The sequence below is a fragment of the Pieris brassicae genome, chromosome 2 (assembly GCF_905147105.1).
Source record: "Pieris brassicae chromosome 2, ilPieBrab1.1, whole genome shotgun sequence".
NCBI classification, from domain to species: Eukaryota; Metazoa; Arthropoda; class Insecta; order Lepidoptera; family Pieridae; genus Pieris; species Pieris brassicae.
In genome coordinates this window covers 6,046,035-6,073,697 of record NC_059666.1, presented here as the reverse complement: position 1 = coordinate 6,073,697, position 27,663 = coordinate 6,046,035, and the positions used below count along the sequence as shown (strand labels likewise).

Here is a 27,663-nt window from a genome sequence, read left to right as displayed (position 1 = left end):
AAATAGTGTCACTATGTGTTGGTGGAACTTTTAACAATTTTTGAGATTTTTTACCAAACTATTTTAGCCTCTGACCAGGTTACGGTTCGTAATTTTTGATCCCCTCCATTAAGGATTCAATGTCTGATTTTCCAGATTACAATAACATGACAATCTCCATAAGAAAAGCAAAAACGCATCTACACCTTTTATGTAATACAGTGCTTAGTTTAATAAAATAATAAAACAAACCTTCAGTATGTCAACTAGCTATTTAATCCCTTTTAGAGGAAAATATGTTTCTCACGCGTATATTACAAGTTGCCTAGACTAGTCAAAGCTGTCATAATTTCAAGTCGAGCTTTTAATCAAACTTCTTCCGTATAATTTCCTGCATCGGAAATATTCTAGCTCTTGGTAGAAAGGATAGATTAGAACGTTCGAAATTCCAATAACTATTTTTACAGCTTCAATTATCGGGTTGTTATTTGAAACACCAGTATTAGTGGCATAGATATTCCACATTTGAGCATGGTTAAAAACAACAAAATGTTCGATTTTCAAATTTTATTTTTTACACACACAAATTATTTTAAGTTGTCACTTACCTGTCGGCAATATCCAAAAAAATGTAATTAGAGCTTTGAACTCCCTAGAAAACCTAAAGAATAACAATTATTTAAAAAGTCTTTACTAATAAGGATCCCTACATACTTTATTTTTTTCATGTAGCTATGGGTGAAGTATGAAAAAAAAGAAAAAGGTCCTGTTAAGATACAATGGCCCAATCGCAGTTGCTAAATTCCTATTATTTAATTTTTATTATAATTATTCGCATCTGGAATCATCTGATAGCTGATTATTATTGCGATGAAGCTAGCTTAGACTGGCTAGGTTAATATGGCTAATTAATCAATGTAATGTAATATAACTATCAATTCCGAAACGGTAAATTCCTGCCATCTTCCATATAACAAATTCATTTAATAGCATAGGTACTGGTCATTCTTCTCCATACTATCACATTTTTCTTTTACACCAATCATATACGGTTGATGTATTGACTCTAACTAAACATACACAAAAACCAATACAAATTGTTTAATCTGGGATCTATAGAATTTTTGAAATATTACACAGAGTATTACAATTATCAATCGTTTATGTTTTTTACTACATAAAACTCCTTAAGATAAAAAAAAACTAAATAGTAAAGCGCGTCGTAGGTTTATAAAACCCCTTTGCGCAATTTGTTTAGACAATTTAATAGGCCTCAAACAAAGTTTTGACAGTGATTTCATTAAACTTTCCAAATCGATAACTTCTTTGCCTTCTAAAGAAATTGTTTCACTGTTTTGTGAAGGTCTAGAAATGTAAGCTTAACGCTCAAATTTCCTCAACAATAATTTATATTTTTCTTATATTATCACAGGTACATATCAATATTAGCAAAACAAGTGTCGTTTAGAACAGGTCAAAAAACTGACCAGGCTTGGGTAGATCATTCCTTGTGACCAGGTGCAGAATCCTGCTGGAAAGTCCACGGTATATTTTTTAAAAGTGTAGACTGGGTTTCAACATGATCCAAGACTGTATCTTAATACACTTTGGCTGAAGTTTTCATTCCTTTTTCACAAAAATGTAGCTCTGTGACTCCTTGATAAGGCACGCTCCACCAAATCATCTCTGTCGCAGGATTGTACCTTTCCGAACACTTGAGCAGCTTCTTTAGTGTGTGTGTGTCTAACTGTGAGCGTACATTTTATCATTTTGCTTATTGTGGTGTTCTTCAATAGTGGCAATTTTTCATCGGTAAAGAGGTTATTTCTGTGCATCTCATCTGCGTATCGCGACAGAAGGCTTTTTGATCGATTCAGTATCTTTAATTGTACAGATCGATTTAGGATATGTCCTGTATATCGACAATAAGCACCGAGCTTCAAGTCTTGTTTTATAATACATGACAGAGTCCTAGTGACAGAATCTTCATTTGTCGCGATAAAATGTTTTTGCTTCCTAATGGGGTTTCGACGAGTTCTGGCTTTAACAGCATTAACAGCCTTTGTATTGCTAAAAGCACGCGGCCGTCCCGACCTTTCTGTGTTTTGACAGACGAATTGTTGTTGTATCTAATATGACCTACGGCTCCATACCCACTTTGTACAAGACGATCACTGCAATCCTATTTTCTTTTTCATCCCATTTCATATTGTAATTTAATAGAGAACACTAAATAATAAATAATAATATATATAGAATATTTAAAATGGCGCAAAATCGAAAGAAGGTTTTAGAATAATATACGGATTCAAAATAATTAAATAATTGAAAAAAATAAATGTTTTTACTAACTAGTAAAGTAGGTTATATAGGTATACCTGGTAAGCGCGACAACATCGCATCATTCAAGATACTGTTACGAAGACGGGTTGACTGAAATGTTTTTCGATTCTTCCTGAAGTTAGAGTCGTTTTCAGTCAGCTGTGATTTATGGCCGTTTCAGGAGAGGCTTTATCACATATTAGAAAATTGTAATTTTTATAATGTGTAACAATACCAACGCTTAACATCATATTAACATAGCATTCATAACTGACCAAGTTTGACAAGGTACTAAACTTAATATAATTAATACCACTACTTGAAAGTTCAGTTACGTATATTCTCAACTGACACTTTAATCTCTTATAAGATAAGAGCTGTATTAGTTTTTCCCATATAGGAAGACTCAAGACGTAATTTTATTGTTAAATGAATTAAAATACGGGCTTTAGTTGGCTAATCATTACTATATGTATAATGTATATCGTAATGATAAATATAGGTATATAATGTTATTTTTGCCGTTACGCGACAACAGTGAGTTTGATGTGATTCTTGCATATTTGCGTCTTGCAAACTTGTAATGTATATTCATTAATTTGTTATCTCACAACCATTACAATCCTTACATATTACATACACTCACATAAAGACAAGTCTTTGATTTTATAAAATAAGTCACCTGGACGCATGTACCTATCTATATGAACGCGATAAACTCAAAACCTATCGAACAAATTTGTGGCGTAATTTTAGTATTGTATTTGGCAGGTGATTCTTGAAGAAAAATTAATTTAAGTAGCCGTTAACTCTATATAAATAACTGGTGATTCATTGGGACCGTTTGTATTAGGAGGTAAATTAGCAATTCTCTATTATTCATATCCCTAGTTCGCGTAGTTCATTCATACGCTATCCCGTTGATGAGTTTGTGCTAGTTTGTGTTTAGTCTAGTTTAGTGTATTACAAATAACACAGTGTTGGTTAATTAGTGAAATGGCTGCGGTGTTTTGTAAATGTTTACATATTTCAAATATTCACTCTAACAAGTTAGACAGTAAAATTTATCTTTGCTTTTACGAACCTTACAGATTCTTCTCGTAATTTATAATACGAGATTACAAATTCATAACATTAAATAGTATCGTAAGCGCGAGTGAACTATATAAATAGTATAAATAAATAGAATTTAATGTATTTTCATGGTTTGATACCAACCTAAAACCAAAAATTACCTACTGAAGGTAAAGTATACCTGTGAGTGTGTATTTTAATTCTTATGTAAGATCATTTCAAACTTAGACAAGATTAATATTCAGTGTAAAGCAATTTAAGTAGAAATAATATATTCTGATTACAAGTACAATGGACTCTTTACAAAGACTACAATAACAAATTGCGGTAAACACTTCATCAAATATCAAAGATTTAAAATCTTCACATTTGAGCTTTCAACTATTGAGATTGTCACTTGACAACATGTTAAGTGTAAGATGCGGAAATAAGACTATGCACTAAGTGTGACTTTCAATACAAAAATGAATTGGATTTTGACATACGGAAGTTACAAGTTTAGACGTATTCCTGAATGTCACTAAAGACAATTAAACTAATGTGGCCACGTTTGTATGTTGTAAGAACGCCCTCTAGGGGTCTAGAGTTGTCACTGAAACGTTAATAAAGAACTCTAAAAATAACTAAATTTATAAATCATTTGTTCAACTTGTGATTGACAATATTAACATATGAATTAATTCATCAATTAAAATAACAGTAGACATTATCTGGGTAATGATATTTTATAGACTTTGACTTTGACAATGAAAATTGACAATAAATATTTTAATGAAAGACTGAAGTCTGAATTCTGAAACACATTACACAAATCAGAATTCAGAAATACAGAAAGTTCTTTCTTAAAATTTTAAAAGACTAAGAAAAATAATAATTGTTTACTTCTAAAATGTCTTTTCTAATTAGGCAATGTGTTCGAAGGGTTAGTATTAGAATAATTTCATTATCTATCTGAAACTAAATAAAATTAGCCTATTTCATAACAATTGTTTTTGTAGGTTTTAACGCCGGCAATTTCCATATCAAAAAACTTCTCAACCAGTGAGTAAATTATATAATGTTTAGTGTTTATGTATATTAAGGTACTATATAAAATAATTGCATTTTTTTTGTCTATTCTACTGTAACTGCCTGTGCTCTTTTGACCTTTGAAACTAACTTTAATTAATGCGACTAATTTTTACCACAGTGCTTTAATTTAAATTTTTCTGCAGTAATATAACCTAGTAACACTAAACTGTTTTTTTTTTTACAATTATAAACAGCACACAACCAACTATATTGGAAGCATTGAGACCATTTAAATAAAACAATTATGTGTAATCTCACCAAAACGTAAACCTCTTGCATAGTGGTGCAAGTGCAAGGGTGTGTGCATGGATTTATAACAAGTTAATTTACATCAGATGGCACTGTCTAAATTATTTAATGGTCTATTTAACTCTTATATTTAAAGATTGTAGACTCAAGACTTTATTATCATTTAAACTAGTACAATACAGGCTACATTAGCTTTGTCTACATTGGCTTAGGTAAAACCTAGGTGAAATATTAAATAATAATAATCTTTCAAATTAAATTAAATATGTAATACATAAAGTTTTTAATCAATGTAACACTTAATTTATAATAGAATTCTTTTAAAACCAGTAAAATGAAACTTAATTTCAGCTGCTGTTTGTGCATTTACCCCAAAAGTCCAAAAGCGTGCTCCTGATTTTGCAGCAACAGCTGTTGTAAATGGAGAATTCAATCAACTAAAACTTGCTGATTTCTCTGGGAAATATGTTGTCCTGGTATTTTATCCATTAGATTTGTGAGTATTCTTTGTTTTTAACATTTGTATCCTGGGACTGAGTTGGTTGCAAAGATATTCTTTTACCCAAAAAGTCCATAATTTTTTCCAATGTCGAAAGAATAGAGGGCCACTGAAAATTTAGTACAAAATGTATCTGCTGCATATACCAGATATATCAGACATGGACTAAATTATTATTAAAAAGAAACAATATTTTTGTCCTATAATTATTTTTTTTGAAAGAATAAGGTACAGAGTACATAATATTAAATATTACAAACTATTTGATTTAATATTGATAAATAATTTGTAAAATATAGGTTTGCCCTATTTGTTACCATGATTTCCATTTCCATGAGTGTGAAAAGTTCATCTGTTCATTTCTCACACAATATGCTTCTTGTTTTAAGTTTTTTTTAAATGTTTTAGCACATTTGTCTGCCCAACTGAACTGATAGCATATAGCGACAAAGCCAAAGAGTTTGCTAGTATTGACTGTCAAGTTATTGGTGTCTCCACGGACTCTGAATTTAGCCATTTAGCCTGGGTTAACACTCCAAGAAAGGTATTATACTTATTTATAATTGAGACTGACTACAGTTATTTATAACATTTCAAGTAGTTGCCTTTATTTACAATGGTATCCAAACTACTGTTACCAGCATGTAGCACCTCTCTTAGATGGAGCTCTTAGTATAGAGCAGTTTTAACAATTTATTATGTTGTTTTTAGGATGGTGGATTAGGAAAAATAGATATTCCACTATTAGCTGATTACAAAAAGAAAATATCTCAAGACTATGATGTTCTTTTAGATGATGGCTTTGCTTTAAGAGGTATGTAAAATACTGGCCATCTCTGGACATTGACATAGTCAAATACTAATCAATACTTAATTTTAACCATTTAATTCCTGGTAAAAGCATTAAATTAAGTGACCATGGCTGGCTGTACCGTTATATATAACAGTTATAGAATAACAATACATATACAGTTTTGTACAAACTATACTTTTCTATTCCTATGCTTAAGGTACAGTTAAAGTTGATTATAAATTAATGGAATAAATATGTATTTACAAAACATCAAAAAAGCCTTTTTGGCATTTATTTTTGTATATCTGTGAATGCGAGTCTAAGAAATTATTTCTATTTGATAGTCACATAATGCATGCTGTAACATCAATGCAACCTACCTGCCTGTTTTGACTGGCTTGAGTAACAAGGTATAATTTAAAAATTCTATATCCACAGGTTTGTTTATAATAGATAGGGAGGGTATATTAAGACATATGTCTGTCAACGACTTGAGCGTTGGTAGATCAGTAGAAGAGACGCTGCGATTGGTCAAAGCTTTCCAGTTTGCAGATAAACATGGCGAAGGTAAATTTATATGATAATAACGAATAGCCGTTGGCGCCCACAAATGTGATATGTGGTAAATTTATTTTTACTAACATTCTTGTCATTCTATTTTTGATTTTCGAGTGAAATGATTTATTTTCTTCAAGTGCCAGCCAGTATTATTTTTAGAAGAAAAAGGTACTCCTACTTAACAGTAAAAAGAAGTAAAGATATTATTTATTCATCTTTGTATTTGACGGTAAACGCGTTTCAATTCTAATAAAATCTTGTATTTTTCAGTTTGCCCTGCCAATTGGAACCCAGAGAGCAACGCGGACACAATTAAACCAAACCCTAAAGAAAGCAAAGAATACTTCCAGAATGCTAACTAGATATTACGTGTTTACATATTATAAACAAATACATGTTTTACATTAATTGTTCTTTTGTTATATTATATAAATAATCATAATAATATCATAACCTCCTTTATAATAAAATAAATCAATGGCGCTTCAACCTTTTTTAAGTATGGGCCTCAGATTTCTGTATCTGTTTCATGATCATTTGTTAATCGCATAGGCAAGAAGGTGATCCTTCAATGCCTGACGCATGCCGTCGACTTTTTAGGTCTACGGCAAGCCGGTAACCTAACGATGTCTTCCTTCACCGTTCGAGCGAGTGTTAAATGAGCAAATACAAACAAAATCCATTGGTGCTGGGGATCGATCTGGGGGGCGCAACACTGCTCATAATTCCCAGGTATTACGAATCTAAGCCTTCTTAACGGGTTAAGTCCCGCGCACCTTTAAACTCACATAATTTGTTGAGAGGGAAAAGCATTTAATTTAGTAGTTGAAAACGTTTCTACGTGATTAAATTATTGCCATCGCGAAATCCAACCCTTCGGGGATTGATCGTTTTTCCTTCAACTCGCGCGCCCTGTGTCTTCTACCACACGGCGCACTCTCATCAGAAGTTATTTGCTAGGAACTAAAATGGATTGATAAAGTCTTTGAAAGTATTTCAATAACAAAAAGGTATCTTCGATACGTTATTATTTCCTTCCTTTAAGTGATGTGAGCTTTTCCCCTAGTTATGGGAAATGTGGCCCCCAAAGAAACAGAAACATCTCGCAGGCACAGCGCAATCTCGTCATAAGGAATTAGCTGAGAACAGAAAGTATAGGCTAGCTATCTGAAATCATTCACATTTTCCACTAATTGCCATTGAGGATTTCCTTCGTCGATGAGGGAATCCGACCCTTGTCCTTATTCATAGGTAATGCGGCCTTTAATCGCCAACACCACAATCTTGCAGGCCACTTGCGGTCCAGCATCACTTCAAATAAAACTGAATTAACGTCTTTATTATAAAACTGAAGAGTTTGTTTGTTGAGTTAAACGCGTTAAGCATTTAGATGAATAGTTGTTTGGCCGGGAATTTTAAAAATCTATGCCGCAATTATTAAATTTTCATATGTTGAGCAAGAAATGCTTTATTTACGCGGATCAGCTTGTCGTAATTTACATAATACGTAAAATTATTTACAGGTCTGTTTTTAGAAATTATCTGTGTTATCAAGCATACTGTGTGGTAAAATCCTTTGTGTAAGGCGAAAATAATTATCTTTTATTATCCAATAAAATATTTATTGATGTTTAACAAATTGGTTCTTAAGTCATAATGATTTAGATAAGATTGCGATATTATGTAAAATATTTTTTTTAATGTTGTTTGTCTATATATATATATATATAAATGAATTGCTGTTCGTTAGTCTCACTAAAACTCGAGAACGGCTGAACTGATTTATCCTATCTTAGTCTTGAAATGTTCGTGGAGGTCTAGGGAAGGTTTAAAAAAATAGAATAATTTCCGGAAAAACCCTAAAAACAGCCTTTTTCTATTTCCCATACAAACGTTTTGTAAATAAAATGTAGAGTCAATTTGAACTTTATTGCTATTCAATAAAGTTCATATTAAATTAAAAGCACTCACTGTTGTCTAAGCAATATCGCGTACCCGTGATAGTATCGCAAACCCGACTAAATTGAATAGTCAAAAAATGTGAGATCGATCATTAGTACTGATTTTTAATTTGGCTGGCTTCGCGATATTATTTCTTTTATTTTAGTTTCGGCACGCGACATAAAATGCTTATATTTTCACGTCATTACATCTGTCAAACAAATCGCGTTAAAAAAAGGATTTCATTTTTGAATTATTAATTTAATATCCCTATCTGAGCAAAGTTATTGAAATACATACTAATAGGAAAATATATCAATGAGGTCACAGAAGAATGGCCAAAGTTTGTGGAAGCGAAGATACTGTGGTCACCCGAGCTGAACCTCACACATCGCCCTATCATCAGATTTTTTGCGCCGACTTTAAAATTGGTAGGAACAAAAAACTGCCACATTTCAAATCTTTTTGACAGAACGAAGTCTGTCGGGTCCGCTAGTCTTAAATATATATTTCGCATTTGTCTCTGTACTAAACAGAGCCGTTCCACTAGCAGCCTGAATGATATTTAGCCATTTGATCAATCAGCTAGGCAAATGACTTGAGTCGATGACGTCACATTACTTGCATATCCTGGGGGCTTACTCAAGATGCCTTAACACTAGCGTATGTCGAAAATTAAATTTGTATGAAAATGACAGTTCGTGTCGACCAATTTTCATACAAATTTAGTTTTCAACTTTCCAAGGCATTTTGACTAGTTGTTCATGTCATGATGTTCATGTCAATTTAGTTCCACTTTCTGCCACCTACAGTCAATAAAGCGTCAGCAAACAAATTTGATAATGTTTCCCAAAGTTTAATGAAAAATAGTATGGAAGAGTGAATTGACACTAAGAGTAAACATAAGAACACTAATAAGTTATAATGTATATTAGTAGTAGTAATAAGTAAGAATTTCTAATATAAGATATTTCAGCTTTTTTTATTTCCATCACATAGTCATATGAAAGCCATAAGCGTTAGCCAGCATGTTTATCAAATGTTGTTACAAACCCCTACGGCTGAATATCTTTCAGGCCGCTTCAATGGCTTATTACGCTAGTTGGCTGCGACATATGTACCGCATACCTAGGAACCTACAATTCATGTTGGACGTTTACATGAAGCGAACAAAGGCAATGTGAAATTAAAAATTCTTTATCGGCGTTGTAAAAAAAATTACTGTCACATTTTTCGTTTACGCGTCACACGTTTCCGTTACTTGCCATCTTTTTCTTGTCCCTACCACGGTTGATTCGAAGAGATTCGAAGCCATTAATAAAAAAAAATATAATATATATAATAACGATAACAATGATAATAATAATTCTATTACAATGAATGAAATTTTGTAATAAATTGTAATAAAGTAAATTGAAATAATTGTATTATTTGTATTCATGTCTATGATAATAAAAGCATTTTGTTAAGTTTTCTGTAAAGTTGGATAAGGTCATAAAGAAATTTCACGTCGTATATGTGTACACTAGTACACGTGCATTTTTTTTAAAGTTAGGTGCACTTCTATAAATATTATATTAGAAGAAATATTATTATTATATTATATTATTATAATATTATTTTTATTTACTTTGCAATGGAATCGAAAAATCAAGATAATTCTATGGTGAGGTAGGATAAAGCGTGCAGGTTTGCAACTTATTCACATTATCAAACTAGGACTACAAACGTTGACAACGATTAAGAAAGCGTTCCAGAAACATTCAATTTAAATAATAAACTTTAAGTTTGTATTTAAATTATAAACAGATACCTAAATATTATATCATTTATTACCCTCCATATAGATAGAAACATTAAAATTGAATCAAGATACTGTTTTATCTTTATAAAACATTATATATTTCCTGAACTGAAAACACACAAACTAATTCACTTCTGATCACAATGTTCTATAAATTATTTATTTTCGTGGTATGGTAAGTAGCATTTAAAGCGTTATTTGTTACAAAAATATTAAAAAACAAAAACTATTTAAAAAAAGATCTAATAAATTTAGTTTTTTGTAAATTTATAGGATTTATTCTTACTAACAATTTTAAATGTACCCACATATTTATTTAATTTATGATTAATTAACTGAACGATTAAGTTATTCATTTAAATTATGTTTGAGTAAAGAAAACTACATAATTATTTTATTTACATCTCGTTTTTAAAATTCCAGTATTTTTACTACTAGTGGATCGTCAGTACAATATGAGAAACAAACAAAAAATTTGAGAACATTCCCAAGTGACTTCTTTTTCGGAACTGCGACTTCTGCTTATCAAATCGAGGGAGCATGGAATGAAGGAGGTATGTTTAATTAAGTGTATCAAAATCTTTTTATAAACCTTAACTAATAAGTCTTATTTCGTTTTGTTTGGTTCACGCTAATTTCAAAATAAAATACCGTGACTCAACATTCATTACCTATTGTATGTATGTATGTTGTGGACTCTGTTTCCGCACTTAGACGCTCAATAGGTCCATTGTGCGTACATTCGTTACCTAAATTAGGTAACGAATGTTGAGTACGGTAGATACAGTACGGCTTAGTGTATTTTGTTATAATAATCCTAAAAACATATTTAGTTTACCGACACGTTATGTACCTTGCACAACTGTCTTAAAATTAGCGTTGGTAAATAAACAAAAAGCAGCAGTGTTGGCACCAATGTATTTTCTTTCTATGTGTACATTTAGCATTAGCTCGAACGGTGAAGGAAAACATCGTGAGGAAACCGGCTAGTCCTAGCCCCAAAAAGTCGACGGCGTGCGTCAGGCACAGAAGGTTGATCACCTACTTGCCTATTCTATTAACAAATGATCATGAAACAGATACAGAATCTGAGGCCCAGACCTAAAAAGGTTCTAGTGCCATTGATTATTATTATTATATAAACAAAAACACCGAAATATTAAAAAAAATATGTCTCTATTTGTTTAATTCAGGTAAAGGATGGTCAATGTGGGATCACTTGGTAAGAACAGACCCTAATCACATTAGGGACGGCACCAACGGGGATATTGCAGCCAATTCATACCATTTCTATAAAAAGGACATTGAAATCCTCAAACAGTTGGGTGTATCCGTCTACAGATTTTCGATATCATGGCCTAGAATATTACCTTACGGCCGTCCAGACTATGTTAACCCTGAAGGAGTAGCATATTATAATAACGTAATAAACGAACTACTGGCAAATGATATCACCCCATTCGTAACAATATACCATTGGGATCTGCCGCAGAACTTGAACGAGCAGGGTGGTTGGTTGACTCCGGAAATAGCTGACTGGTTTGGAGATTACTCCAGGGTTTTATTTGAAAACTTTGGTGACAGGGTGAAGCATTGGATCACGATTAACGAACCATACATCCATTGTAGCTTCGGTTACGCATCTGGGTCTCACGCGCCGAGAATCAGGTCTCCAGGTGTTGGATTCTACGAATGTGGACGAAATATCATTCTAGCAAATGCGAAAGCTTGGCACATATATGATAAGGAGTTTAGAGCAACCCAAGGAGGCGTGATAGGTATAACATTGGACTCTACAATGGCTATGCCGGGTTCTAATTCTCCTGATGATGTTCAAGGTGCGGCTGATTATATGAGTTTCTATGTAAGTTTTTATTTCTTTTTCACTTATAAATTACCTACTTTATTAATTAGATATTTGATCTAATGATGTTGCTGCACCTTCTACCTACAACTCCATAATTTTTTTTCAAAGATTATTTGTAGATGTAGTCCAACATTAAAGCTAAACTAAAGGCGCTTAACTATTTCTATTAGACAGATCAATTGGGTTTTAATCCTGTAACTGTTTTAGCTCGGACAATACGCAGACCCAATATTTTCCGCGACAGGCAACTACCCACAAAGAATGATCGATTTAGTCGCAGAGGCAAGCAGACAACAAGGGTTAAATGAATCTCGGCTAAAACCATTCACACAGGAAGAGGCTAACAATAATATAGGAACTTCAGACTTTTTCGGACTAAACCATTATTCCAGTACCTATGTGTATAGGTAATTTAATTTTTAAGATTTTTTTTAATGATTATCTTTGACGTATTATATAATCATACAAACATACTTAAAATATTGCCAGTATATTAAACTAGATTTCGCGTAGTATTGGGCAAATCTTGATGCTATCTATATCACATTATAATATTTCGTAGTGGGATTTTTTATATGATAGGGATATTTTATACGATTCTAAGGGACTCAAAAAAGGGCAGTTACCGCAGCCTATGGACACACATTATAGTAGTTGCAGTACTTGCAGGCCTTAGACGGAGGCGTATATCCGTCGTCAGTAATATTGTAATGTAATGTATTGTCTGATATGGTCAAACATTCGTTATTAAATAAAAAATACACCAAGATCATCACCATAACTTTTATTTTAATTGACTGCACAGTTAAATAAAATTTAGTTTCAATTTTGAAGATATAGTGTGCACACAAATATACATAAATTTAAAAGTTTTCGAATTTCATTAATATTTTCTAATCGCCAAGCTACTACAATTATGAGTGTATCTCAATAGGTACCTAATACAATTATTATCAACAGGAATTCTTCTGTAACTGGAATGTATGAGGTGCCTTCTTTAAATGATGATCTCCAAGTAGGAACCTTCCCCGATCCCAATTGGTATAAAAACCCTGCTGGCTGGATATTTGTAAGTAACCATAATGAATACGTAATAATGATTTATTGTTCTAAACTTACATAACAAACATGCATCCTAGACTTCTGACGTTGTGAGAACTTTTACTAAATAGAGACTTCCCAGTTACATGTAGGTACCTAAATAGGATCCAGTAGCCATGCAGCAATATAAAGACATATTATTTGATGTTTAGTTATAGAAACCATCTCTTTGATGTTAGATGATAACCCTATAATCCAAATAAATTAATAGATTTAAATGAAGCTAATTGTAACTTTACTCAACTTCTATATGTGTTTTTCTATATAAAATACAAGAATCTATTTAATTCAAATAATCGTTTTTCAGAGATACGGCCAAGGAATACGCAAACTATTAGTATATATTAAGGACACATACAACAACCCTACGGTCTATATTACGGAGAATGGTTTCGGGACAGCAAGTGAGCGGAATGACACTGATAGAGCCGATTATTATAGAGAATATTTAAATGGTGTACTCGACGCTATTGATGATGGCGTTAATGTCAAGGGTTACTGTGCCTGGAGTCTTGTCGATAACTTCGAATGGGCGTTTGGCTACAGGTATCTATCGTAGATTAATAGGGGTGCTGGGAGGGACATTAGAGATTCAAGTTGTTATAGTTGCGTTACGTATAATAAATATATTGTAACGTGCTTTTTATTGTTAGGTGAAGAACTTAGGATATTCTAGTTGCAAGTTACAAGATACAATCAAGTAGCCCCCCTCACCTCTTTTGACCAAAGGCTAGCAAAGCTCTTGTTAATGACTTCTCATGAGTTGCAGAAACTGCATGTAATAGTATTGTTTTCATCTAATCTATATAAAATATAGCAAACATTTATTGTTTCAATTTACACGGCCCGAATCAAATACATATTAAGACTTCACAATGATACATAAAAACTTCTGTATACAAATATCATGGTTTGTTTATTCTAATTATTCGTAAAATATTTCGATGATAACAGCTTTCATCTATTTCAGCGTACGTTTTGGGCTTTATGAAATCGACCAGAATGATCCTGAGAAGACAAGGACACCCAAATACTCGGCACTTGTTTACAAAGAGATCGTTCGCACAAGAACTGTAGATCCATCATACAATCCAGACCTTGTGACTGACGCGTCAATAGATATAAAAAGTTCATTCCTATTTGTATTAGCCGTAGCAGTTTTGAATATTATTTAGTAAATAAATTAATATGTGCAAAAACAACTTTGTTTGGTAAGGTCTATGTTATTAAAAAAAATTGAATTATAAATTAGTTTTAGGTTCTATGGCAAGTTATGACCCATTTTCTAAGGACATTTAACTGAAATATGTACTAATAACCAAAAATCTAGTTTTAATTTAGTTATAACAGGTAATTATAAAATATTATTGTTGTAGGTTTAACATGTCTACAATTTATTTGTTTTGAAGCTGAATTATGTAAATATTTAAGCAGAATCTTGTACTTTGTAAGAGCCAAAATAAAAGGATTTATTGAAAATAAGACCTTTATTTTACCTTATAAAAATAATTTATCAATAATTCCATAAAATGAGCATCTATACAATAGACACTAGTATAAAACATGATAAAAAGCATTTTTTGTATTTTAGAATTCATTCATAGCACATCTTGAGTCAAACACACTGTTTAGTAGTAAATCGGTAATTGCTATGTGATTATAATCCTAATCAGTCTTTATCACAAATTTATCTTGTTTTGACAATAAATCTAATGGATCACCACTGGAAGATGAATCATCATCAGAATCAAGATCTGACGAATCTGAGGAATCGCTACTAGATGTTGAACTATCATTATAAAACACAGCATTTCCCTTTGATTTAGGTAATAAAGACATTGAGGCCATTTTTAAAGCCATTTCATTCTCTGTGACTTGTGTTTCCTCCTGACAGACCATTTCTGCAGCTGCCTCTAACTCATCTAACTCTAAAGACAAATCTGCTTTACTTATTTCAATATTGGCTAAATTATGACACAGTTCAATGAGTTCTTCAGACCTACACTTTTGTAGAAATATTAAATAGTCATTAATGTACAACTGATTAAGGATGTACCTAGCATCATTACTTGTATTAAACATACTGTGTATATCAATAAAGCATTTTATAACACATTTTTTATTCTTTTTTAAAAGTGAAACTACATCACTTTTGACTTTGTGACATAGTTCAAAGTTTCTGAATATTGGAAAAATTAGAGCTCTTCTATAACAGGACACTAACACATCTTTTATATCATTGTATACACAAAACCAACTCAAAGTAGAAGATATTTTGTTTATTGTCCAACTAGATTCAACTGTGCTTTCATTTAATGTTGTTCTTTTGTCATAGCAATATCCATATAAAATGTCAACTAAACTTAAAAATACTTGTTTATGTTCACTTTTAGTTAAAATATAATGCTTATTGGAGAGTTCTTTTAGCAGACTGATCTGATCTTCTGTGAAAGCAGCATTGTCATCAAAGCTATTTTCATCCCACTGCATTTTAGAGGTCAAATATGGATTAATAAGTTCATCATCATATAAGTCTGCTAAGTAATGATCAGTGGAAAATTTGAGGCTTTCATATTTTTTCCGTAACTCATGTCTCTCTTGAATACTAACTTCTTCTGGAGCTTTAAGGGCAAAAATTTGAGGAAACTCATTGCCTATGTTTTGAAATTTTGTTGTAATTTTACATGCGAACCCATATCCATACTGATTACTTGTTCCTTGATCAGGTTCTTCATGTTCAATTGTAATGCCATCCTCTTCCAACATTTCCACTAGATTAGGATTCAAATTTGGTATGTCTCGTGGGGCTAGTAGACTCGTAATCATGTCTAAATTTTCAAAATGCTCTCCAGGATTTTCTTTATCGAAAGTAAGATTAAAATCACCAGAATCACATATGTATGAACCTTTAGATTGTTCGTTTTCTAGAATTCGACCTGGTAGTCGAAGTCTGAGAAAATAGGGACTGGACACAAATAATAAATTCTCTCCGTCAACATCGATATCAGTGTCTCCAATGTTTGTGTATGGAGCATGCACAATGATAAACACGTGGTTATCATCTTGCGACAGCTTAAAGGTCGGTGTCAGCATTATGGGAAGTGCTTTAAAACAAATTGAAATGCTAACATTAAATACAGAATTATGTAAAATTACAAAAAAAAAAATTTTTAATTTTCGTAGTTCCTATTTTAAACTGAGCGCAATTTTGGTTGGAATTTGATTTTTGTGATTGTGACTTGTGAGTTACTACTAGAGTAAAGAGTTATAGACTATCATCACTTCGTAGTCTGTGCCATGTCTACGAAACAGCGAGTATTAAAACAAGAGCTAGACATAGTATATAGTATACTAAAAAAGCAAAGTAGCATGGAAATGCAATTTTTAAAACATATACCATGTAATTTTTTTAATACTTGTAATTCTCATTGTTATCATATTTTTAGTCGATAACAACTCGATTTATGTAACCTAACTTTAGTAAAGTTACATATTTAATCTTACTTAATAATAAGAAGCGTAAACCATCCAACCAACCAAATGTAAACAACCATCCTACACTTAAAGCCAATATTGGTTTAAAGATAGACAGACATTCTCATAATACAATACCTTGCCTGCAATGCCTCTTACATGAGAACTTATATACTGAAGATACAATTTATCGGTCATTAAAAAGCTTCAAGGAAGAATTAGCGAGGTAGAACTTGGGTGGACTTCCGTTTACGTAGAGAACTGGGATCACTCAAGAGATGTTCATTTAGGTTTTTTTTAAATATTGCCAGGCTGTCTGCACTTTTTTATATTTTGTGAAAGTTATACCGCAACACTCCCCCAACGCTTAATGTTTTTTACAGTAATTGGTTCTATATTTAGGTAGAATTAGATTATGAGGGCGCTGTGAACTGCGCTTCTGAATTTGATTTACTTTAGTGAAAGTAATGTTAGTCTGTATATATATATAGTAATTTAACATTTTGTAGATTAATAAGCTGGTATTGTATTGAAATAATTGTTTTATATTCAAAAGTTTTGTTTCACTTTAGATTTTTTGTGTAGAAGTTAAGTATGGGTAATGAAAAAGCACTATAATTACTTTTTTTATCAATTTGAAGATGTGATATGTTAATTATAGTCGCGGCTCACCAAATTGCAATGAGGAAAAGAAGGTGTAATTTTGCCAAAGAATTATAAATATAAAGACGAACTTTACGAGGAAGGCTTCGAAATACATATATATGTGTCTAAGAGAACCTCTTACAGAAGAAAATTTAATTATTAAATGATTTGCGTTGTACGTGTTAAGTTATTGTCAATATACAATCCAAGATATTTTCCGCTTTTCTTTAATTAATGGTATTACATTATTTAGTGTTATGGGCGAATTTGGTAGAATTTTAATATTTTTAGGTTTAAAAATTAAGTACGATGTTTGAGCAATGTTGATAGTTAGCAATTTCGACTGAAACCACAAATATAGACGGTCAAGGTCTGTTTGCATTTGAGAAATTATATCATGCATAGATGAATCAGCGACCCTTTAGTTTTTATCACACTTATAAATTTTATTCGAACGTTCTCGTTTCCGGTAATGTCCATAAGTGTCATCTAGATTTATGAACCCTTAGATAAGCCAAGTTTACAACCAATAAACAACCATAAATAGTATGTCCAACGCAAGGTCTCATCAGTACCAATCTAGTGGATACTAGATAAAAAAGATATAGGGTGTAGAATTTTTCGAATCTAAATAAGAATTATTAAAAAACGTCAATTTTCTTACGAAAACGCAAAATAAATTATAACTCTGAACGGGTCGAGTTTAAGGACCTCCTGTAGAACAACTTTTTGCAGCTGATGACCCCATCTAACCTCTAGGTGCGTTTGATCCACGAGTTTTTGGCCAACCTATATACAAAAGACCACCACCGAATTTAATACTCCTTTTTATTTTTACAGCATAAGAGTATTTTGAAACTTATTAAACATAGGCTTATTTTTTTACTGTCGGATTATAATTATGCCCCCACAGGCCATGCCCTTGTTGTATTTCAAAAGGTAGTTTTCAAACAAACCTGGTACAATTTTGACTTAAATAGTCTAATATTGATTTAATCGATTAATTAATATAAAACAGATTTATTCGTTTACAAATTAAAATTTCACATAAACTATGCAAAAACACTTTGAAATATAAGGTTTGTTTTCTTGGCAAAGAAGTAGGTACTTAACATATTTGAATCTTAAATAAATTAAAATGTACCCTTAACGCTATTTAAAATAGACATTAGTATCACATGAAGAAATGCTACTAAATTTATTTGTAACTCAAGCAAGCAAGCCAAAAATGTATTTTAAGATAGTTAGACATTTAAACCATCGGTGGTGGTATACCGTATACATAAATAGTTTTAGTCAAATGCAACATGTACACGTTCATTGGAGACTTTTATTAATTATACCTCCATTTGTAACTGAAGATTTCGGTTTCAATCTTGTTATTAGCAAAAATTATTGCTTATATATTTAACATTTTTCGCCAGCCGACATATTATACTTGCTAAATGCCAATGCCCACTGCCCAGTGACAGTGACAACCAGTTATCTAAGTCTAGTCAAGTCAGTACTCTGTGTAATTATAACAAATCAAATCAATAAAAATCATTCTTAAACTTGCTTTTAATATTTTTATTCCATATGGTAAAAAACAAGTTTTCTATCAATAAACGGAGTAAATATAATACCATGCCATAAGGACTTCATTTACAATTAGTTTTATTTTTTTCCACATTATGAAATAATGCCTGTAGGAAGAAAACGTTGGAATCTTCATGGTAAGTAGATAATATATATTATAATATAAGCCTAAATTTGTTGACATGCGAAATTTACACTTCTTATTAACTAGTAGTGGTACATTTACGACTACTGTTGTAATGTAGAAAACAATAACAAGAAAAACAGTGTTATTACACTGTCATTATTTTTGCCTTCAACATTTAATATGTTCTGTTCTGTAATGGTTCTTTCTAGGGTTTATTTTTTATAATTAGCACACAGTGTCATTGTTTACTTTTTTTAATATTATTTCTCTCAGATGGGCCTCAAGGATCTCTAAGACGTCTGCGTAATCAGTTAGCTGAGGATGGTTGTGCTGAGTCTCAAGTTGTGTTGGCAAAGCAATTATTAGAAGAAAAATGTGGTAAATATATTTTTGAAGTATTATCACGTTTTTCAAGTGAAATAATAAATTTGTCAATGAGCAAAACTTGCACAATCTCTTTGTTAAGGCGGCTACGGGTAATTAAGCATACATCTTCCACTTTTCAGTACATTGGTACACATTTGGATTGATATTACAAGCTAAGAAGTCTGTTATTGATTAATATTCTTTAGAAAATTTAAACTATTTTTAAGACATATAATAATAATTTATTAAAATTGAGATACAAATGGAGAAATAAAGATTTTGGAGATGTTAAACATTCATTGATTAAACAAATAATAAAATCAGAGATCTGATAAATAATATTTAATTTACTAATAACTCTAATCCCCATACATTATGTGACTAAATTCTAAATATTAAATAATTTAAACACACAGTATGATATAAATATTTATTTTCAGAACTTGAGGCTGACAAAGTGTCCAATTTTAAACAAGCTTTGGAATGGCTTATTTGTGCTACTGAACAAGCTCACCCAGAGGCTAGAAAAATGTTACGAAGGTAATGTAATAAAATATTATATATTGAAATCAAAATTGTACAACTTGTCTTCTGTACCAAATCTTCAAACCTACTGTATGAGCCCAAAGATTATTACATATAGTGTGTGGGTGAACTTAGTCGTAGGTCTGATTATATAAGCCACTAGGCTCTAGACAAATTCATGTGTAGGTGTAATTGTGAGATTAGAAATCTGTTCATTCTGATTTATTCATAATATTACTAGATAAAATTATTTGACAGGTTTTAAGAGTTGTTCTTTAATGTTAGTTTATTTATATAATAAAAATACACTTTGTAATTTTATATTAGAAATGTTTCATTGGTCTTTTTTAGGTAAAAATGATCAACTTTTTAGACTGCTAACTAAAAATAATTACTGTCCTACCAAAAGTCAAACCTAAAAGTTACTTGAACTGTACTTTACTCAGTAATGAGTCTACATTTTTAATTGAATAAGCACATTTAAAAAATAAATTCATGAAGTGAAGCGCTTCTATAAGCGCGAGTAACATTTTTATGGATGAAACGCAATAATAATAATATTAGCGTCACGAAGATGTGCGGCGTTTTTGTCGAAGAAAAGGGAGAGAGCGATCAAGACCGATTGAGAGAGAGTGAGAAAGGGCGAACGTAGCATGAAACAAATAGCCAAGAGGGATACTAAGGGAGATCGAGAAGAAATACAGGTTTAGGAGATACATATTAAAACTTTAGAAGGCAATTCTGTCACATAACGTCTTATGCAGTAAACGCAGATTTTTAATTTATGTATCATATAAACAAATACATGGAGTGATCATATACTGGTAAATGATCATCAATTGGGGCTTTTACCTTAGAAATAATTTATTTACAAAAAACTTTTACTTCTGACGTAAACTTTTACTTCCCGCACATTTTATTTATTTAAAAATATAATTTGACCTTTTATGGCGTTTTAAGGTCGCTTTTTTATAATCGGTTTGATAATTGGCCAAACAAATAGTATTTAAAATAAACAATGTTCTGATTCATAGAGAAAAAATAGACAGAAATTGAATTATGAAATATGTCAGAAATTTTTAAACGTCAATATTTTCGGCAACGAGTTATGAAAACAATAAAAAAAGTTGAAAATTCGCTGCAAAATGCAAAGAATGATATGAGGTATGAAAATTGTTTATAAAACATGATAATTTTTTGTAAATAGTAAACATGAAAACAATAGTATTGGTCAGAAATTACATAATGTTCTTGTGAGGTGGACGAGAACTTATTCCCAATGAAGGAAAATTTGCCTGATTTTTTGACTTGGCAGAGAAAGTGGAATAGGGTACAGGCTGAATTTCAAACCTTCATGTAAGTTCTTCATTAGCCTGTCATAGATACTTCTTTAATGATTTAGTGTCCATAGCCAATTTCTCGTCAAGTGACACTCAAACCTTTAAATGCCGACAAATTTATCCCTTACATTAGATTTTGATATTGCTCCTAGTTAAGCATTATGTTAATAAAAGAATCTGCTTTTGATAGGTTTGGACATAGTGTGGGAATATAAGTTATTGTATTCCTTGTTTCTAATAGTCTGAATTTGTGTAATAAATGTATCTACGTTTTAACCACTAGCATACAACAGATTATTTAATGTTATCCAATATAAGAATTGTGTTGGCCTAGTGGCTTCAGCGTTCTACTCTCATCCCTGAGATCGTAGGTTTGATCCCCGGCTGTGCACCAATGGATTTTCTGTCTATGTGCGCATTTAACATTAGCTCGAACGTTGCAGGAAAACATCGTAAGGAAACCGGCTTGCCTTAGACCCAAAAAGTCGACGGCGTGCGTCAGGCATTGAAGGCTGATAACCTACTTGCCCATTCGATTAACAAATGATCATGAAACAGATACAGAATCTAGGGCCCAGACCTACAAAAATTGTTGCGCCATTGTTTTTTTTATTATTCAATATATATATGCTTTTTAAATTACCCAAGAGAGTTAATGGAGACTGCATCTGGTATAAGTCTCCGCGCGTAACCGGCGATCTGAGTACAAAGTAATTATTGTTTTACTGTAGAATCATAGTAACCTTCTTAGTACTTAGAAAGAGGTTTGGGTATTTATTAAAGGTTAAGCGAAACAAATATTTTATACTGTATATAAAGTACTAATTTACTCTTAAAATTAATGAAAATACTTTTATTCCAGGTGTATTCGCAGTGGCGTTATAGACGAGGACAGTGCGCCGATAGTGCGTGCTAAGTCTTGTCTAGCTGCGAGCCGACAGGAGACTGTAGCCCGAAAAGCCGCCAGAGACCTCTTTGCAAGGTATACTCACTCCAGACTTACTGAAAAACAAGGATATTGTTTGTGAACATCCAGCCTAATATTCCAAATACCGGCGTTGTAATGGCAACGTTTCAATATACTACAATTATACCACTCCTGCGCATTGAACTAATATTATATTTTTAGAGAACTACCTTAGGTTTTTACCTTGAATTTCAGTTTGTCTAACGGTGAGCAGTATATAACGACGGCGCAACTCGAACGGCGTATTCGTGAAATTTGTACCACGACACTCAAAAAGGATGAAGAAGATGAGGCATTGGACGAATCTCATGGTAAATAACTTAATTAACTCAATAAAAATAGGTTCACCCAGTTAGAACGGGAGTTATTCCTTGGTGGCGCTATAAACCCAGATTTTCGCTTCGGATACCTTCAGCTGTTTTATTGAAGAATTCTTTATAGGCGAGTGTGTGATCAACGTTTTGTGACACGTCTTAGAAATGTCAGTTTAATTTGCACGAAGAAAGTAGATTTCTGTAATTTTGTACGTACTTTCTGTACGTTTCATAATATTTTTTTTTTAAATCAGTAGTTAAATTTTTAGATCTTAGGCAACATCTTGATGTTGTCCTGTATACATGCGAGTGCTAAATGCGCACATAGAGATAAAATTTCAGTGCACAGCCTTGATTCGAACGCATCATTCGGGTTTGAGAAGCTCACGCTCAAGTCCAACACTGCTCTCACAGCACTGGTTTCGTTGAATTTCAAGGAAAACGATCTCTTTTGTGAACTATGCTATATTTTTTATTTCATTTTAATGTAATATAACTTATTTAAGCTATTAAAGCGGACTATGCCATGATACATTTGTTTTAGCTTATTTTCCTAATGATTTTAAAATTACACTGAAATATAAATGAATCAATGTACAATACTAGAACTTGGTATTGAAAAATGTTTTAGATGAAGCACCGGCTTTGGATGATGCTCAGGCGTTAGAGTCATTGCAGGCAGGTGACCATGTCGGGAATGGTACTTTACGCACTGCGCAACTTGTTGATGATGGTAGGTTTCGCCAACTTTAGGTGAATTTCATATAGCAGCATTCTGGTTTTAGACATAACATTTATTACTAACAAAACACAAAATAACAATAATCAAAGATAATTTTTTTTAACTATATAAACATTTTTATTTTTTAGAAGAACAAGGTAAGTTTTCATTTCATTCATTTTACGCCTCCGTCCATGTTGTAACTCGTAGCTTTTGTGTAGGCACGAATATAATAATACAATAATATTTTTTTATCAAAATTTGGTTAAAAAACATAAATTGTGTATCCTATATCTTTTTATCTCATCGTGGTAATTTAAATGTAAAAATCGTACTAAAAATTCTATGGTTATTAGTAATTTTTTAATAGTTGGTAGATCCGGTTTATTAATAAATAAATAAATAATCCGGATGCCCGTGGGTTGATTCACGAGTTAAGAATCATTTGAGTTGGCAACACCGCATGCTAATGTGCTTAAATCTCATTTCGAATTTGGATATTTGAAGTTTCTAATTTTTTTTATTTTGTAACCTAATAAGTTATTTCTTTGGTATCTTAAAAACAAATTCTTTTTTCTTCTTGCAGATTTACCAGATCGATGTCCCAGTGACGAAATTCGTAATCTGACAGTTGACAACCTGGTCTCAGCCGCTGTGGACTATTGCCAAGGAGAGTTACCTCTAGTCAGCCGCGATTTAACCCTTACCGACCCCAGTATTAAGGCCCTTGACCATATCCCAATCCTCCAACAAGCATTTCTGCACCCCCTAGTCTTCATACAGATACTGTATCTAAAACTTCTATACTATTTTGGGTCATTCTCTTTTCGACTGTCAAATTTAGAACTCTCCCTTTTAGTCATAGCTTATCTGTCGGTTAGCACGGACAGCCTTTACCATCTAGTACCACTTGTTATATACTACATAAGCATCATAGCCATGGTCATATGTACATTCAAAATGTTGCTCGCGAAACGCCAATTCATCGATTTCCGCAAATGGTCTGGCTTATTTTTGAGATATAGCGATGGCAATTTGCTACCAGATGAGTCAGAGAATTTGTTTGTTAAAAATAATTTGGCACCCTTTTTGCAATTTTTCATGGCGTTATTTGTTAATTTGTTTTTGTACCCGTTTATTGCGACCCAATGGGTGCCGTTTTCAGAATTTTGCGTTTTGTCATTTTGTTTAATGTTCATGACGCTTTTCTCTTTTGGGACTAACGGTCACCCGTGCCCCGACGTGTTAGCGTTGATATCTTTTGGTTTAAATGTCTTAGCGAAGTATCCCTACGAGAAGGATACGGTAGTGCACCAAGGGTGGCGATTTCTTGATCTGCACATATCGAATTATCCATCTTATATCTTAGGTAACAGCATTGAGTTTTGCTTGAATGCGCGCGTGTTTTTTTCACTATTAATCCCGGTGATTTTAGTGATGATGGCTCGAAGGAGTAACTGGCAGGGATTGTTCAAGTACACCCTGCCACATTGTGTAACGTTGAGTTGGCTGCAGATGTTCATAACTTGTTCTCACGGCTGTACGACCTATGGGTTGATTCGAGGGACGTTAGCTCTAGTGTGTTCCTTCCTTTTCCTTCCCTTAATAGGCGTGGTGACGGTAACTCTACCGATATTCGCGTTCCTGCAATATATAACGATTCCAAGGCTAGTGTACACAGCGACAGTATTGTTTGCATTGACTGTGACATTGGGTGTGACTTGTGTCCTTGCGAAAACGGAAGCTACCAAGAAATTTGTTACTCCGTTTCAGGTAATATAATATTTTAATTTATAAGTAATAAAATTACAAACACTTTTATTGTAAGGCCAATTTGTTTTACTCTAATAACAGTATTTTATTAGAGTAACTCAAAACTTTGGTCGATATTTTATATACATTTGGTTCTAGGACAATATTTATTTATGGAAAAACTTTTAAACTGAATTATTTGTAAATAGTTTTTTTTTTAATTTTGTTGTTGTTAAATCTTTTTTTTTTTCATGATTTAAAATGGCTTTTGAATTGAATGCATAAACCATTGTGTAAATTTTGTTTTAGCTTGCCATTGGTCTCATTACCCTAATATACTTCAGCAATCAATTGCTTACTGGCATTCAAGATGAAGGCGTACCGTCTGGTCTTCTAGAACTAATAACAGATGACAAAACCAGCCTCAAAAACCTTTTAAAAAACGAATTCATCACAGATTACGAAGAAAACACTCATTTCGTAGAGTGGGAGGACTATTACAACAACTGTCATGCGCCATCTTGGATTAACAACAACATGGCGTCCACGCAAATCAAGTGCTCCATACTAGATGGAGCTAAAATCAATTGGGAAGGTTATATCAAGGATGTCACAGTGACGAACGTTAGGAATAAATGGAATGATTTCTCCCTGTGGTTGCCGGGCTTTTTGAGGGAATATTTCAAGTGTTATTATGGCGAAGAGTTTTCGACTTTATGTTCGAGGCCAGAAGGCATAGATTTAGAGGGCTGTGAGTTTGTAAGGACGGTCGCGCGGCAAAGTGGGAAGAACTGTCATTTGAATAACTTGAATGAGTAAGTATGATTATGTTTTTTTTTTTAATTAAATGGGAAACAATTTCATTAAAAAAAGTATTATACTAATGTAGTATTGTCTTTTGTTAACATAGCTTTTACACATTAAAAGAAAACACTTTTATTACCGGATTGAAGCTATGTATTATTATAAACTTATCACCGCTGTAAAGCACGCGAAACATCGGAAAAATTTGAAATGATGTAAAATGAAAGATACACATACATACATAGCATACATAGCTTCAATCCGGTTAAAAAGTGTTTTCTTTCAATTACACTAATGTTACACATTTCCTTTATGCCAACATTCACCATCACAACCTCTATACCAGAATTATTAAAAAAAAAGTTAAGCAATCGTAAATCAAAGTCAATAATTTGTTAATATTTTCTACAGATACACATATGAAGTGACAGTCGACATGGAAACAAGTGGGGGATTATTGAAACGTCACTCGGAGGTACGGCTCATTTTCGATAACTTTTTCACAAATTACACGAAATTACTTCGACAAAATGACAAGATACGCTTCAAGGGTATACTTTTGAATGAGCCGAATTCGTATGACATTGGCTCTAGGTACTTGGATATAAAGGGGTATGAAATCAATTGTCTCGAGTGTAAAACGGCAAGGGGGTCTATTCGCACACAGGAGCCGTCGACATCGAGAGTGTGCGACTTATTTCGAACGATAGCAAACGACTGTGTCGTATCAACAAAGTATGTTTTGAATTTCCTACTAAATCCAGTGATAGTTTTTAAATAGAATTTTTGGATGGAATTTGTGAAATCGATAGTTTTTGATTAATATATAAATAATTGTGACAAAAAAATTATTTATTTAATAGTTTGTAAACAAAAATAGTTTTTGCTCAGCCCTAATTTTGATAAATGAAACAAATATAACTTGAAGAAATCTATCACAAAGTCAAGGGACACTGGCTAGTATGTTCGGATAGTAATACAATTTTTGTGTATAAATTGCTGGTTGTATTGTACTAATTTTAATCAAAATTTAAATAAAGTTTTTACAGTCCACAATCAATCTAATGAGCCGTAAAGTACGTATATTTATAGTCTCTCTCGCACAGCGATATGACAATTTGATAGAAAGAGACAAAGAGATTTCAAAATTAACTAAATTTGAAATTTACTGTATCATATTTTACCCATGAAGTATGTCGTTGGATTAAGAGACTAAAAAAACCTAGTATTATTTCGAAAATATCAGGTTTTCTAGTATAACATAAATTCATATTTTTTTTGTTTAACGTAAAAGCGTTTATTTGACTGATTATTGTTTATTTTAAAAAATACGATGATACGCGATATTTTTTTAAATTTATAAATGTATTGTGATGTGCTTCCTGTAAAAGCCATATTAAAAATATAGTTTATAGCAATAATTAATTTCTTACTCTGAACATTTAAAAAATTAATGCGTATGAGTAACAAAATATTTTTACAAAAAAGATTTACCGTTTTTCCAAATGTGAACAAATTTTAACCTTTTTTTTACAAAAATAACCGCCTTAGATTACTGTTAAATGTACTGCAGATGTTATGAAATCTAATGCCTAATTATGTGTTGTTTTTGAATAAATAGTTTATGAATATATTTTCAATTAATTATTTTGTAGTGTCATTTAGTTTCCCAGGTAACCAACGAATTTGAAAAAAAAAAACATGTCATCAACAAAATCCACATTAATTCAAATATTGCTATTTCGCTATTGGAAAAGCGTGTTGCGTACGCGCAATGCATTAAAAATGCAGA

General features: G+C 32.2%; 4 protein-coding genes across 7 annotated transcripts; 3 read left to right on the top strand and 1 right to left on the bottom strand.

The window, feature by feature from the left end:
* The first annotated feature begins 4,154 nt into the window (after positions 1 to 4,154).
* LOC123720634 (peroxiredoxin-2-like) lies at positions 4,155 to 6,953 on the top strand. The gene is made up of 7 exons (XM_045677331.1): positions 4,155 to 4,297; positions 4,374 to 4,416; positions 5,047 to 5,191; positions 5,603 to 5,738; positions 5,906 to 6,008; positions 6,426 to 6,554; positions 6,816 to 6,953. The coding sequence occupies exons 1-7, from the start codon at positions 4,265 to 4,267 to the stop codon at positions 6,905 to 6,907; spliced, it is 681 nt and encodes a 226-aa protein (XP_045533287.1). The 5' UTR covers positions 4,155 to 4,264; the 3' UTR covers positions 6,908 to 6,953.
* Positions 6,954 to 10,376: 3,423 nt separating this feature from the next.
* On the top strand, positions 10,377 to 14,721 carry LOC123720507 (myrosinase 1-like). The gene is made up of 7 exons (XM_045677145.1): positions 10,377 to 10,465; positions 10,714 to 10,844; positions 11,484 to 12,154; positions 12,365 to 12,564; positions 13,118 to 13,226; positions 13,566 to 13,804; positions 14,229 to 14,721. Exons 1-7 carry the CDS (start codon positions 10,434 to 10,436, stop codon positions 14,431 to 14,433), a joined length of 1,587 nt encoding a protein of 528 aa, XP_045533101.1. The 5' UTR covers positions 10,377 to 10,433; the 3' UTR covers positions 14,434 to 14,721.
* A 52-nt stretch (positions 14,722 to 14,773) lies between these two features.
* LOC123720511 (protein SHQ1 homolog) lies at positions 14,774 to 16,491 on the bottom strand. Its single transcript, XM_045677149.1, has one exon. The coding sequence runs from the start codon at positions 16,349 to 16,351 to the stop codon at positions 14,924 to 14,926; it is 1,428 nt and encodes a 475-aa protein (XP_045533105.1). The 5' UTR covers positions 16,352 to 16,491; the 3' UTR covers positions 14,774 to 14,923.
* A 2,408-nt stretch (positions 16,492 to 18,899) lies between these two features.
* LOC123720505 (wolframin) lies at positions 18,900 to 27,459 on the top strand. Of its 4 annotated transcripts, none has more exons than XM_045677140.1 (9): positions 18,900 to 19,092; positions 19,359 to 19,460; positions 19,889 to 19,988; positions 22,176 to 22,295; positions 22,476 to 22,591; positions 23,226 to 23,327; positions 23,902 to 25,088; positions 25,377 to 25,882; positions 26,283 to 27,459. In XM_045677140.1, exons 1-9 carry the CDS (start codon positions 19,059 to 19,061, stop codon positions 26,650 to 26,652), a joined length of 2,637 nt encoding a protein of 878 aa, XP_045533096.1. In that variant the 5' UTR covers positions 18,900 to 19,058; the 3' UTR covers positions 26,653 to 27,459. The 4 variants fall into 4 exon arrangements, with proteins under 4 accessions (XP_045533096.1, XP_045533095.1, XP_045533097.1 ...); XM_045677139.1 differs by having other exon boundaries at positions 19,356 to 19,460; XM_045677141.1 differs by lacking the exons at positions 18,900 to 19,092; positions 19,359 to 19,460; positions 19,889 to 19,988 and adding an exon at positions 21,010 to 21,137.
* The last annotated feature ends 204 nt before the right edge of the window (positions 27,460 to 27,663 follow it).